Genomic DNA, 12,182 nt, shown 5'->3' on the forward strand with positions numbered 1-12,182 from the left:
GGGGCCTGCAGTTCTGGTCCCAGATGTGCCTCTGGACCCTGCTCCTTTGGCGTGCGATCTCGGGAATTTGGACTGAAAACCGAAAGTCAGCATTTTCCAGAAAGTAATTGCTCTTTTATGATAGCTTGAGAATGATAAATGCGTTTTAGCAAAAACAGAAATCCTGGTGATGGGAAAGAACGCGCCTGGGTGGGAGGAACTCACCCCTCGCTTGAGGACACTCGGGACAAGGGGGACAGGACGGGGCGGGGGGGTCCTCCGAGTTTGACGTGATCGCTACGTTTTTAAAACAAGAGCGCAGTTAGCTCCTGTGTGAAGATAGCTTGGGCTCAGCTGTTTGTTTGTTCTATAATCCTCACCCGAAGATTCTGTCCATTGATTTTTAGAAAGTGGGAGGGAGGGGGGAAGGGGGGGAGAGAGGGAGGAATGGAGAGAGAGAGAGAGAGAGCGAGAGAGAAATATCCATGTGAGAGATCGACCTTGATTGGCTGTCTCCCAAACTCGCCCCGACATTGGCTGGGGATCGAACCTGCAACCCTGGTGCGTGCCCTTGACCGGGAATCAAACCCGAGACCCTTGGTGCAGGGGCCGACGTGGGAGCCCTGAGCCGCGCCAGCCAGGCCTGTGCTGGGCCGCTTTTCAAAAGGAGACCGCCAATGCAGAGGCCCCGCTGGCGCTAAGCGAGCCACCGCTGGACACGGCCTTGCCGAGAGAAACGAAGGGTGTTTGCAGTAGGCTTCCCGGACCAGCACCAAGGAACGAGTCTTTCCAGAGCGGTAAACGCCTGCACCGCGGGCACTTTTAAGTCTGAATACGGTGAACGACTCACTAGGTCCAACGTCCACTCACTGAGCGATGGCCGTGGTGCCAGAAGGGACCTACGCACGAGTGGAGCAACGGAAGGTGTCACGTGGCCCTGAAACGGGCTGCACGTTCAGAACAAAAGCAGAAGAGAGCCCAGCCCGTGGGGCTCAGGGGTTGAGCATTGACCTATGAACCAGGAGGTCACGGCTCCATGCCCGGCCAGAGAACAGGCCGGGGTTGCGGGCTCCATCCCCAGGGTGGGGCGTGCAGGAGGCAGCCGATGGATGATTCTCTCTCATCATGGATGTTTCTATCTCTCTCTCCCTCTCTCCCTTCCTTTTTCTGAAATTGAAAAAAAAAATTAAAAAACGAAGAAGATGAGTCAGGGAAGGAGCCAATAGGAAGCTGGGAGCTGGCGGCACGGGACCGGGGACAGGAAGGGAGTGGGGAGAGGGCGGGGCTGGTGATGTCCGTGAGCGGTCCTGATGCCCATCTTCCCTGCATGAAGCTGGGGTTTCTTCCCGTGCGACGTGGCCGCTGCTGTCTCGGGACACGTGCTGGTGGGAAGAACCCCCGTCTGTCAGGCCTTCCCAGTTGCTCGTGCTGACCTCGGGGTCACCCACACCATAGCTGTCCTCACTGCGACGCCCGTCCAGCTGCCCACGCCAAGCTGCCGTCCTCCTCCTCAGCCTGGTCCCTCGTGAGGAGCGGGGACAGTCGGACGGCGGAGGAAACCCGGTTGCAAAGAGGAACGATCGGCCTCTCCCAGGTCCCGGCCATTTCTCCAGGCGGGTCCTTCACTGACGTCTGACCACGGGAAGGCTCCCCCCCAGCACCCCCCGCCAGAACCTCCCTCAGGAAGGTCCCGCCCCGTCCCTCGCTCTCGGGAAGGTTTTTGAGGCAAGGTATTATGCTTTGAGCAAACCAGGGGATCTGGTGACAGGAAGTTATTTCTGCACAACAGGGGAACAAGGGGTATGTTTGGAGCCCGGCTGAGACCGACTGCCGGTGCACGGCCACGCCTCTTCGCCCATCCGGCTCAGGCTCCTCAGCCCACCGCAGCGCTCCTCCCGTTGGCGAGACCGCCACTACCCGCACACCTCGAAGGGCTGGTGCGTCGAAGGGGGAGATCCGAGGCCGAAGGAATTTTAAAAATTGCCCCGCACGGTGTCATATGACTTGACAGCGGACAACGAGCAAGTTCAAGAAGCACAGTGTCGATTCCACCACCTTCCTCAAGCTGGCTTCCTCCAGGGACCAAGCCCCAATGCCGTAAGACATCCATGATGCAGCATGAACCAATGTCCCTCTTATGCATATATGTGGTGCTGGTCATGCATCCTTCTTGGGAGAATTGAGAAAATACACAATCATTTTCTGAGCCTGTGGTGTAGGAGAAACTCTGACAAAGACTACGCCTCACACGAACATCATCCATCAGCTAACCAACCAATCCATGAAGACAAAGAGAAAACGTGTAGAAAAAATGGAATACTTAAAAAAACGCTACATTAATCCGAACCAAAATAGGAAAAGTGGACATGAAAACAGATGGAAAAGCATAAGATCGAAAGCAACCACTTCAATAAAGCTAACCAAATCAATAATTACATTAAACATTAATGGTCTAAACACTCCAAATTAACGGCAGAGATGGTCGGACTATGTGAAAAAAAAAACAAGACTTAACTATATGCTGTCAGCAAGAAACACACTTTATATAAAGCAGGTAAGTTAAACGTTAAAGAACGGAAAACGATAGACTCTAGATAGAACGTGAAATACTGTTTTATAAATTGGACTTCAAAAAAATTCTGCTCATCAGAAGACATTGCTAAGAGTATATATTTTCGACAGCCCAATCCTTTTCTTTACTTTTCTAAACATCCGCATAGAAACCTTGCTTTTGGGATTCATTTACTTCACATTTTCAATAGAGGGCATAAAAGCAAACGTCTACCCGTCACTGGCGTTTTCAGGAAGAGGTGTTCTGACTCCTTTGTTCAAATCCCCTTTTTCCTTTTAAGGAAATGCCCTCACACTGTATCCCAGGAGTTTAACGACAGTCGCTGTCGGATAAGGAGCCATGTCATCCCGGCAGCTGCCAGGAACAGCTGTGACGTGCACGAGTCCTTTTAACACGGCAGCAGCGGCGGTGTGCGTCAGCTGCCACGAGGCGGCTCGGGGATGCCGGGAGAGATGCCTTCACACAGCCGAGAAGACAGCTGGCACTCTGCCTCCCGCTGTCCTCTCCTACAGCCCAGAACCCCGGGGCCCGCGGGGGAGTCACCACGGTCCCACTCCGTCTTGTGATGATCCGTCCCTGGCTCCGTCCTTGACCATGTCCCCCTCCCGGTGCCAAAGATGGACACGTGGCCCAGGCGTGGCCAGTCACTTCTCCCTCTCCTCTGACCACTGACCACTGACCACTCCCAGTGTGGACCAACGGCCCAGGTGAGCGCTCAGACACTCGCTGGGGCCCTGGTTACTGGGGAGGAAGAGACCTCGAGCGGCTGGGCCGCTGGGGAGGAGACGGGCGAGGCAGCCGGCAGCCCTGGTGCCACCGGAAGGCCGGGCTCTGCACACGGGGCTGGGGAATGAAGGCCAGGGCTGCGGACACGCGTGAGTCACTCGAGCTGTCCAGTCTGAAGGCAGGAGATGGCCCAGGACTTGGCAGTTTTGTGACTTTAAAAAGATCCCTGTTAAACACGGGCAGGTTCTGTCACTCGTAACCAAGAGGCAGTGTGCCCGCCCCCTCCCCCCGCCCCCCGACGCTGGGCAGGGGTCTGGCACAGCTCCAGGAGCCGTCTCCTCTGCTTCGGTGTCTGCCTCTTCTCCTGGCCAAACCCCAGGTGGCAGGAAGCATGTTTCATGCGTCGTCCTATGAGGGCGTCGGGTGCAGAGGAGGCAGACCGTGGAGTTAGCAGGTTCAGGGACAGCGGGGGGAATCACATCTAGTTCAACGTGGGACTCCGACTCAAATTCCGCCCGGGACACACGTCACCCCGAGCTCTCTGCCGTTGGTGTGAAAACACAAGTCCCCGGGCAGCCCCGGGCAGTCCCCGTCTGCTGAACGGATTCAGGAGGGGAACTGGGGTGCGGGGGGGAGGAAAGGGACCTGGGGGAGGACAGTCAGGACCCATCTGCCAAAGCATCCCTGTATGAAAAGCAGCAGGAGGCTGAGCAGCTCGTGGCAGAGCGGAGGGACCGTGAGGAGCACCAGCTGCGGGGCCCCAGGCCGAGCGGAGGCGGCGCGCGGGGGCCTCGGCCCTCCGTTAACGGACAGAACCTCACCCCCACCTCTCCAGCAGCCGGCCCTGCCCTCTCCCACCCCCAGAATGACCAGCCCTGGAGTCAGGAGCTGCCTGTGCCTCTGGATCCACGTGGCCAAGGGTAGACCGTGTCTCCCCTCAACACCCGTACGGAAGGAGGAGCGCCGCGTGCAGCTGGGTGGTCCTGACCGCACGGCGGGGGACGGGGGGGAGGGCGGAGGGGCTGGGGGGGGGTGGGAACACTGTGAGGTCAGTGGAGCCTGGGTGGTCAGGGAAGGCTTCAGGGAGGAGGCGGGCCTGCGGTGGGGCCTTCGAGGGGGAGGAACGTATAAACAGGCAGAAACCTCTCCTGAGGTTCGAACTCTGAATTCTTTGTAATTAATCCCAACGACCGAGCCCAACATGAGACCGGGATCCGGGCTGGCCTCCTTAAACACGCCCTCTGCTTATTGTTCTAGCCTTTCCCCCGATGCCGTAGAAAGAGACGCTCTTGTCCTTTCAGTGACAACAGTCCCCTGGCCGTGTGGGATCGGCACAACGAACTGTCCAAAAACGGGGGGTGAGCTGCGCCCCTCATCGCAGGCCACGCGCACACGGGCTCCCCTCCGTGGAGAACCTCCCCGGAGTCCCTCGGGGGCCCCCCTGCATCCTGCACCCACCCGGTCACAGCCGCTTTCTGGATGACGCTCTCACGGGGCAGTGAGGTCTTGGGGTGCGAGCTCTGCCTTTGTGCCCCAGCTCCTGCACGGACAGGTGCTCAGTAAATCCGGAAGGAAGGGAAGGAGGAAGGGAAGGAGGGAGGGAGGGAGGGAGGGAGGGAGGGAGGGAGGGAGGGAGGAGCAAGGAAACATCTCTCAGGACTGGAGCGGATCTGGGCCGGGAGCAGCTGGCACGGGGCTGGGCACAGAGCAAAGCCCACTGCCTTCCGCCGCCTCCCCCCGAGCCTGGGCCCCAGCACCTTCCGCCTCCTCCGATGTGGACCCGGCTCAGGGGCCGCCTCCCCACCCGCAGGCCTGTGTCTGCTGCCCATTAGGGTGCGAGGTAAGGACACTAGGAGGCAGACGGGCACTGTGGCTTCACAAGGAGCTGGTGTGTTTGGGAGAAAGGCCTCCATTCCTGGGAAATCCCAATGCTGAGCGGGGTTTTCCAACGGTTTTCACAACGAATACTTTCCGCAAACAAACCCTCACCTGAGGCCGTTATACAGAACAGAAGGAAAACAAGCTGCTGGGGGGAGTGGTGGTGCCTGAGGGGCCAGAGCCCGCTTGCCCCTGTGGCTCTGGCTCTGGGGGAGTTGGGGGCTGGGGGCCCGCCAGAGAGGGTGCCCCGTAGGTGGCCATGACCCTCTGCTTAGAGCAGGAAAAGGCTGGGAGAGGAGTGGGGAGGTCCAGGGAGCAAGGGAGGGAGGAGAAGGAAGGGACCGGGCTGGGTGTGGGCGCAGCCCTGCCCCAGGAGCAGGCAGCACTGCTCAGACAGCTGAGGAGAGGCCGGGCCCCTGGGCTCGCTCTCTCGGGGTGGGGACTGCTGGGGCGGGGGGGCCTGCACCTCACCCCTGCGATGGCAGGCAGCCTCCAGCCCTCTGCTTCTGTCTCACTTCTTCTCCCGCCCATCCCAGCCATGGGGTTGGGTCAGATCACTGACTCCACATGTGGGGCGGCGGGGGAGGTCAGAAATGTGTCCCTGAAAGATGAGTTCCAGTCCTGACCCCCAGTTCTGTGCGCGTGACCATATCTGGAAAAACTCTTGGCGGACGGAAGTTAAGCATCTCAAGGAGAGACCTTCCTGGATGTAGGGTGAGACTTAAATCCAAGGAGAGGACCTCAAAGAAGAGGGAGCCACGGAGGAGAGGCCACGGGACCACGGAGGCAGAGGCCGGAGGGGTGGGCCAGCAGCCAGGGAGCGCAGGAGCGGAGGCTGGGAGGGCGGGGTCTTTGCCCAGAGCCCCCGGGGGACGGGCTGTGGGAGAAAGCGTTTCTGTGGCATGAAGTCCCCAGCTGTGACAGCAGCTTTGGAAACCAGAACACACTCTACGGGACCCCAAGGCCACTCCAAGGCCACCAGCCTGCAAGCGAGTGACGGACACTGGTCTCCCTGACGCCGCGTCCAGCCTTGGCTCTCTGGGGTCAGCTCGGCTTTCGGGGGCTCCGCTCTCCTGGCCTTGGGTCAGCTCCGAGGAGAGCTGAGCCCCCCTCTCTCTTCTATGAGGAAGGACACCCACACGGCTCTGCGGACCTCGGCTCCGCCCCTGGGCTTGGCCCTTAGGGACGAGGTTCGCCCCTGAGGTCCTGGCTCTGCCCTGTGGGTCCTGGCTGACCCCACCCGGCTGGTTGGGTTCTCCGGGGCCAGGGCCGTCCTTGGGGACTCGCTTTACCTCCTCAGGCCTCGACTCGGCTCCCTGAGCTCCTGGGTGGGTCTGGACGCGGCCTCCGGCTCAGCTGCTCCGAATCCCGCCTGGGGCCCTTTGGGGAAGGAGGCGGAGGTGGAGGTGTCCGCGGGCCGCCTCGGTGAGTGTGGAAGCGGGACATGCTGCCTGACGCTTCCTCCCACTGGAGCCAGACACACAAGCAGGGGCTTCCCACACGGCTGCCGCCGTGAAGGTCAGGTTGGCTGGCGCCGAGGCCGCAGGGCTTTCTCGGAGGAGCCGCCTCGGAGGTCCCTGAGCCACAGGCCGGCCTGTGTGCGCCGGAATTCTCGGCATCTGGGAAGATGGGCAGCTGGGCCTGGTGAGGTTTCGGTGAGAGATGGGCATGCTTTGCCTCTGAGGGCATTTCCTTAACTGAAGACGCCCCTCGCCATCGCTTCTGGCGTTTATTTTACAGGAAAAGATCTTCAAAGCGTCTCCAAGTCATGTCCCCAACCGCCAACACGGGCGCGGGGCCTCCTAGTCACGCCTGCCGGGGCCAAGAGCTCCCATGTTCCTCCCTCCCCACCGACCAAAGAGCGCCTGCACCTTAGGGCCCGCCGGGGCACCGCAGGGTGGGAAACACAGACGATGAACTTTAATTCTGGGAGCTCAGACGCCAGCAGCTTGCACGGCGCCCGTTACAGCGTTTCCCTTGGCAGCTGGTCCCCAGGACGGCTTCAGAGGGATCCGGACGGCCTCGGTACCTGCCAGTGAGGCAGCGGGCCGGCAAGGCGGCTCTGGACTCCCCCGTGCCGTTCTGTAGGGGAACCTTAAGAGCTCCCTGCTCCCTTGACCTCTGAACCAGAAGGTCACGGTTCGATTCCTGGTCAGGGCACATGCCCGGGTTGTGGGCTCGATCCCCAGTCGGGGGCGTGCAGGAGGCAGCCGACCCATGATGCTCTCTCATCACTGATGTTTCTATCTCTCTCTCCATCTCCCTTCCACTAGGAAATCAATAAAAATATATTTTAAAAAAAGAAAAAAAGAAGCTCCCTGCTCCCCTTGCTTACCCAGGAGGCAAGGGGTCTCTGGAACGAGAATTCCCCGCCTTCCCCGGACTGGCCCAGACATGGAAACGGCCAGACGGCCAGCCAGCATCTGCTCTCGGTGCCCCAGATGAGCAAAGACATCCCAGCGGCTGGGGCGATCGGATCCCTTCCCACGTATTCCACTTAAGACGCTCACACGGGCAAGAACCTTTGGCAACGCAAACACATTCCTATGAGCTGAGTAGGCAGGCCCGAAGCTTATATGCCCCCGTGGCCTTGTTTTAAAAGGAGGGTCTAGACTTCAAAGGAGCTGTGATGGAGTTCTGCCCCTGGTGGGCCTTCCCTCCTCCTCCTGTTTCTTCTGCGCAGAGGCTGACATTTCCTGGAGTCCTGTCTGAGCCGACTTCAAAGCCCCGAAGCCAGGCCACCGGGGCTTCTGCATTTTTCCAAAGGGCAGACTCGCTCTGGCACCTCCCACAAGGCCCGGGACGTCATGGATGTTCGATCACTATTTGTTGACGGGAGGAACATACAGAAAGAACTCAGCAGGGAAGCAGGGTCCCTTGGCCAATGATATAAATGTCGAATCGCAATGCTGTACACCTGAAACTAACATAATATGGTATGTCAACTATAATTGAAATATTAAAAAAAAATAAATTGAGCCCCGCTGGCGTGGCTCAGTGGTTGAGCATTGACCCGTGCGCCAAGAGGTCGCTGGTTCCATTCCCAGTCAGGGCACGTTCCCGGGTTGCGGCCTCGATCCCCAGTGGAGGGGCGGGGGCGGGGGGGCGGGCGGGGCGCAGGAGGCAGCCAATTGATGTTTCTATGTCATCATTGATGTTTCTCTCTCTCTCCCTCTCCTTTCCTCTCTCTGTAAAAAAAATCAATGAAAACATTTTTTTTTAATGATAAATTTAAAAAAAGAAAAACAGCATAATCTTTCATCAGTAAGTGTTTTTTTCCTTCAAAAGCGACACCTCGAAACTCTTGGGTAGACTTAGCGTGGCCCTTAGACCCTCTGACCAAACCTCCGACCCCTCCGGGTGCTCACTTTCCACTGCGAGCCCCTCGAGAAACCCCGCGAACGGCGCGGCTCGTGCCATCGTTACCCACACAGAGGTGGCCCACGGCCGCCTCGCAGGACGGATTTCCACAGCCTCAGCGACTTTTACGAAGAAAAGCGGCCTGTTTTCTATTATGAAAAATAACCTAAAAACAGTTCCCACAGCACGAGGACAAATCCCTCCGCAGGGTGTCTCCGCAGAGCTCATATTTCTATAGATTTTTTCGATTTCCAACTGTGCCCACGAGTTCTGACATTTTACAGGCGTCCTCAAACTACGGCCCGCGGGCCACATGCGGCCCGCCGAGGACATTTATCCGGCCCGCCGCCGGGGGCCGCTGCCTGTCCTGTTTAGCAGCCGACGCGTCCCGGGCCCGCAGTGCGCATAGGAATTTGTTCATAGTTTTGTTTTTTTTAAACTATAGTCCGGCCCTCCAACGGTCTGAGGGACAGTGACCTGGCCCCCTGTTTAAAAAGTCTGAGGACCCCTGTTAAATTTAGAAAGTCATGTCGACGTGGCAGGTAAGACGCAGCGAACTATTTAATTCCATTATTAATGCTGCAGCTACCTGATAGTCTTCCTTCGCATCGCAGAGGACGCAAATCACACACGTGTCAAAGTAAACATGTGAAACTGCACTAAACCGCATCATAAGCTCCACTAAAAAGCTGCATTAAGATGTTTCTACCAATAATTGATGGACAAAAGCAAAATGTCGACGATCTAGCCAGGACTGCAGAAAATGACCCGGCACTCGGGAAAGAGAAACCCGGGCGTGCGTGTTGGGAAGTGGGCTCCCTGGTATGTGTGTGTGTGTGTGAGTGTGTGTGTGAGTGAGTGTGTGTGTGTGTGTGTGTGTGTGAGTGTGTGTGTGTGAGTGTGAGTGTGTGAGTGTGTGTGTGTGTGAGTGTGTGTGTGTGAGTGTGTGTGTGTGAGTGTGTGTGTGAGTGTGTGTGTGTGAGTGTGTGTGTGAGTGTGTGTGTCAGTGTGTGTGTGTGTGAGTGAGTGTGTGTGTGTCAGAGTATGTATGAGTGTGTGTGTGTCAGAATGTGTGTGTGTGAGTGTGTGTGTCAGAGTGTGTGTGTGTGAGTGTGTTTGTGAGTGAGTGTGTGTGTGTGTGTCAGAGTGTGTGTGTGTGAGAGTGTGTGTGAGTGTGTGTGTGTGTGAGTGTGTGTGTGTGTGTGTGTGTGTCAGAGTATGTATGAGTGTGTGTGTGTCAGAGTGTGTGTGTGTCAGAGTGTGTGTGTGTGAGTGTGTGTGTGTCAGAGTATGTATGAGTGTGTGTGTGTCAGAGTGTGTGTGTGTGAGTGTGTGTGTGTCAGAGTGTGTGTGTGTGAGTGTGTGTGTGTCAGAGTGTGTGTGTGTGAGTGTGTTTGTGAGTGTGTGTGTGTGAGTGTGTGTGAGTGAGTGTGTGTGTCAGTGTGTGTGTGTCAGAGTGTGTGTGTGTGAGTGTGTTTGTGAGTGAGTGTGTGTGTGTGTGTGTCAGAGTGTGAGTGTGTCAGAGTGTGTGTGTGTGAGTGTGTGTGTGTCAGAGTGTGTGTGTGTGAGTGTGTTTGTGAGTGTGTGTGTGTGAGTGTGTGTGAGTGAGTGTGTGTGTCAGTGTGTGTGTGTCAGAGTGTGTGTGTGTGAGTGTGTTTGTGAGTGAGTGTGTGTGTGTGTGTGTCAGAGTGTGAGTGTGTCAGAGTGTGTGTGTGTGTGAGTGTGTGTGTGTCAGAGTGTGTGTGTGTGAGTGTGTTTGTGAGTGTGTGTGTGTGAGTGTGTGTGAGTGAGTGTGTGTGTCAGAGTGTGTGTGTGTCAGAGTGTGTGTGTGTGAGTGTGTTTGTGAGTGAGTGTGTGTGTGTGTGTCAGAGTGTGAGTGTGTCAGAGTGTGTGTGTGTCAGAGTGTGTGTGTGTGTGAAAAGGACTTTCAACAGGCGCAGCAATGCCGGCCGCCCCGGGTCCGCCCCGCCTTGGGGTGCACTGCACCTTCGTCAGCATGAGGACCCCGCTTTCTGAGGACAGAGCTGACGGTCAGGTGAAGGACAGAACGTGAACCAGGTCTGAACGCGGCCGCGTGCTTTCACATCACAACGTCCGCGGAAAGAAAGGGGAGAGAAAAGCAACGTCAGCACCGACCTTGCCCAGGGCGCTGCGCCGCGGGTTCCAGAAGTCTCCGTCCCAGAGCGCGGCGCTGACGACCTCATAGGCCCCGGCCCCGTCCTCCGTCCCGGCCGGTGGCGCGGCAGGTGCGACGGTGCGTCCCACGGTGAGGCCTGCGGCAGAGAGAAAGCGCCTGTCTTCAGCAGGTCAGGAGGAGCTTGTGCGGGAGGTGAACGGGGGGGGGTGGGGGGGGGTGGGGGGGTACGGAAACCGCCATCGCCTACGTCGCGGTGAGTGCTCAGCTGGCCAAGTCTCTGCCCCTCCATCCACAAAGCTCTGCCACTGAGACAAAGCTCTACCTTTCCCTTCCAGACTCGGGGCACGTGCAGGGGGGTGTCGGAGAGAAAGGATGTCACCCCCCACATCGCCCCCCGTCCCTGGAGCACCCAAGGCAGCGGGACCTGTGGGTGGGTGATGATGGGTTAGCGCTCTGCCTGCGGTCGCTCTCTGCCAAGTCCCCAGGTTCGCTGTGCTGGGACTGCACCCATTTCCCGGAGCCGGAGCATCGGCTCAGCACCTGCCAACCCCTCGCTGGCCTGGCAGAGGCTAATTTTATGCGCTTCGGGGAGGGATTCTATAGACGAAACTCATTTGCCAGCTCAGACTGACTAGCCTGGGCTGTGAAAAAAATGAAGTCATTCGGTACACGACTGTGCGATCCTGTTTCTCGGGTCCTGTCTGTCTGTCCAACCAGCTGCTGTCCCGACGCAGCCTCCGGGCCTCATTTCCACCGACAGTCCTACCGGGCAGGGCGACCCTTCTCTCCTGGAGCGTGTCCCCGCTCTTCACCGTGGTTTCTCGGGGCTGCGCGTCCTGCGACCCAGGGCAGCCTCCGGGGAGGACGGAGCGGAGCCCGCGTGGTATTCCCATCGCCGCAGCCGGGACGCAGACGCCTCAGCCCTGAGTCATCAGGCGCAGTTTTAGGTTACGCAGGAGCTCCCGTTTATGGGGCACAAATGGTATTGAAATTTTAATCCTAGACATTTTACGGTCCCCCGAACACTCCTAAAGCCATGCCATTTTATCATCCTCGACGTGGAAGTCTGCGGTTACATTTCGGTTACAAAAGGATCGCTCCTCGCTGGGGCTGGGGGATTCGCCGCCGCCTGACACGGCCTCTTCTGGAAAATTCTCAAGCGGGTCACAATGCGTTTGAAACTCCAGGTGTCGAGAACCAAAGGGGATCGGGATGAACCCAAAGCTGGGAACGTGGCCAGAGGCAGAGGGGTGCGCGGGGGGGGGGGGGGGGGCCTCGGCCACGCGGGGAGGGGGGGGGAAGGAGAGAGCCATGAGCGCAGGTGAGCAAGGGAGGGGGCGTGTGGGCCTGCGGCTGGAGGAGCTGGGTCTCCAGGGCTGAACCTGCACCCCACCCCCGACACGATGAGGGGCCGCGGTGCAGGCAGAGGGGCGGCCCCAGCGGAGGGCCGGCTGGGGAAGGAAGGAAGGGCCACCTGCGTGGAGGACCAGACGTCCGCCTCTGGCTAAAGAGGAGCCGCCCCCAGCGTGG

At 58.3% G+C, this 12,182-nt stretch overlaps 1 protein-coding gene across 1 annotated transcript in view; it reads right to left on the reverse strand.

Annotated features, from left to right (window-relative positions):
- ADAM12 (ADAM metallopeptidase domain 12) overlaps positions 1 to 12,182 on the reverse strand; it is a gene marked incomplete at both ends in the record, with an annotated part of 199,475 nt that overhangs the window by 161,708 nt on the left and 25,585 nt on the right. The window contains one exon of the mRNA XM_080687854.1: positions 10,652 to 10,788. Coding sequence (XP_080543980.1) covers positions 10,652 to 10,788 — 137 coding nt within the window. The remainder of the gene's footprint in view (positions 1 to 10,651; positions 10,789 to 12,182) is intronic.

The sequence above is a fragment of the Plecotus auritus genome, assembly GCF_963455305.1.
Source record: "Plecotus auritus genome assembly, chromosome: 9".
Taxonomy (NCBI): domain Eukaryota; kingdom Metazoa; phylum Chordata; class Mammalia; order Chiroptera; family Vespertilionidae; genus Plecotus; species Plecotus auritus.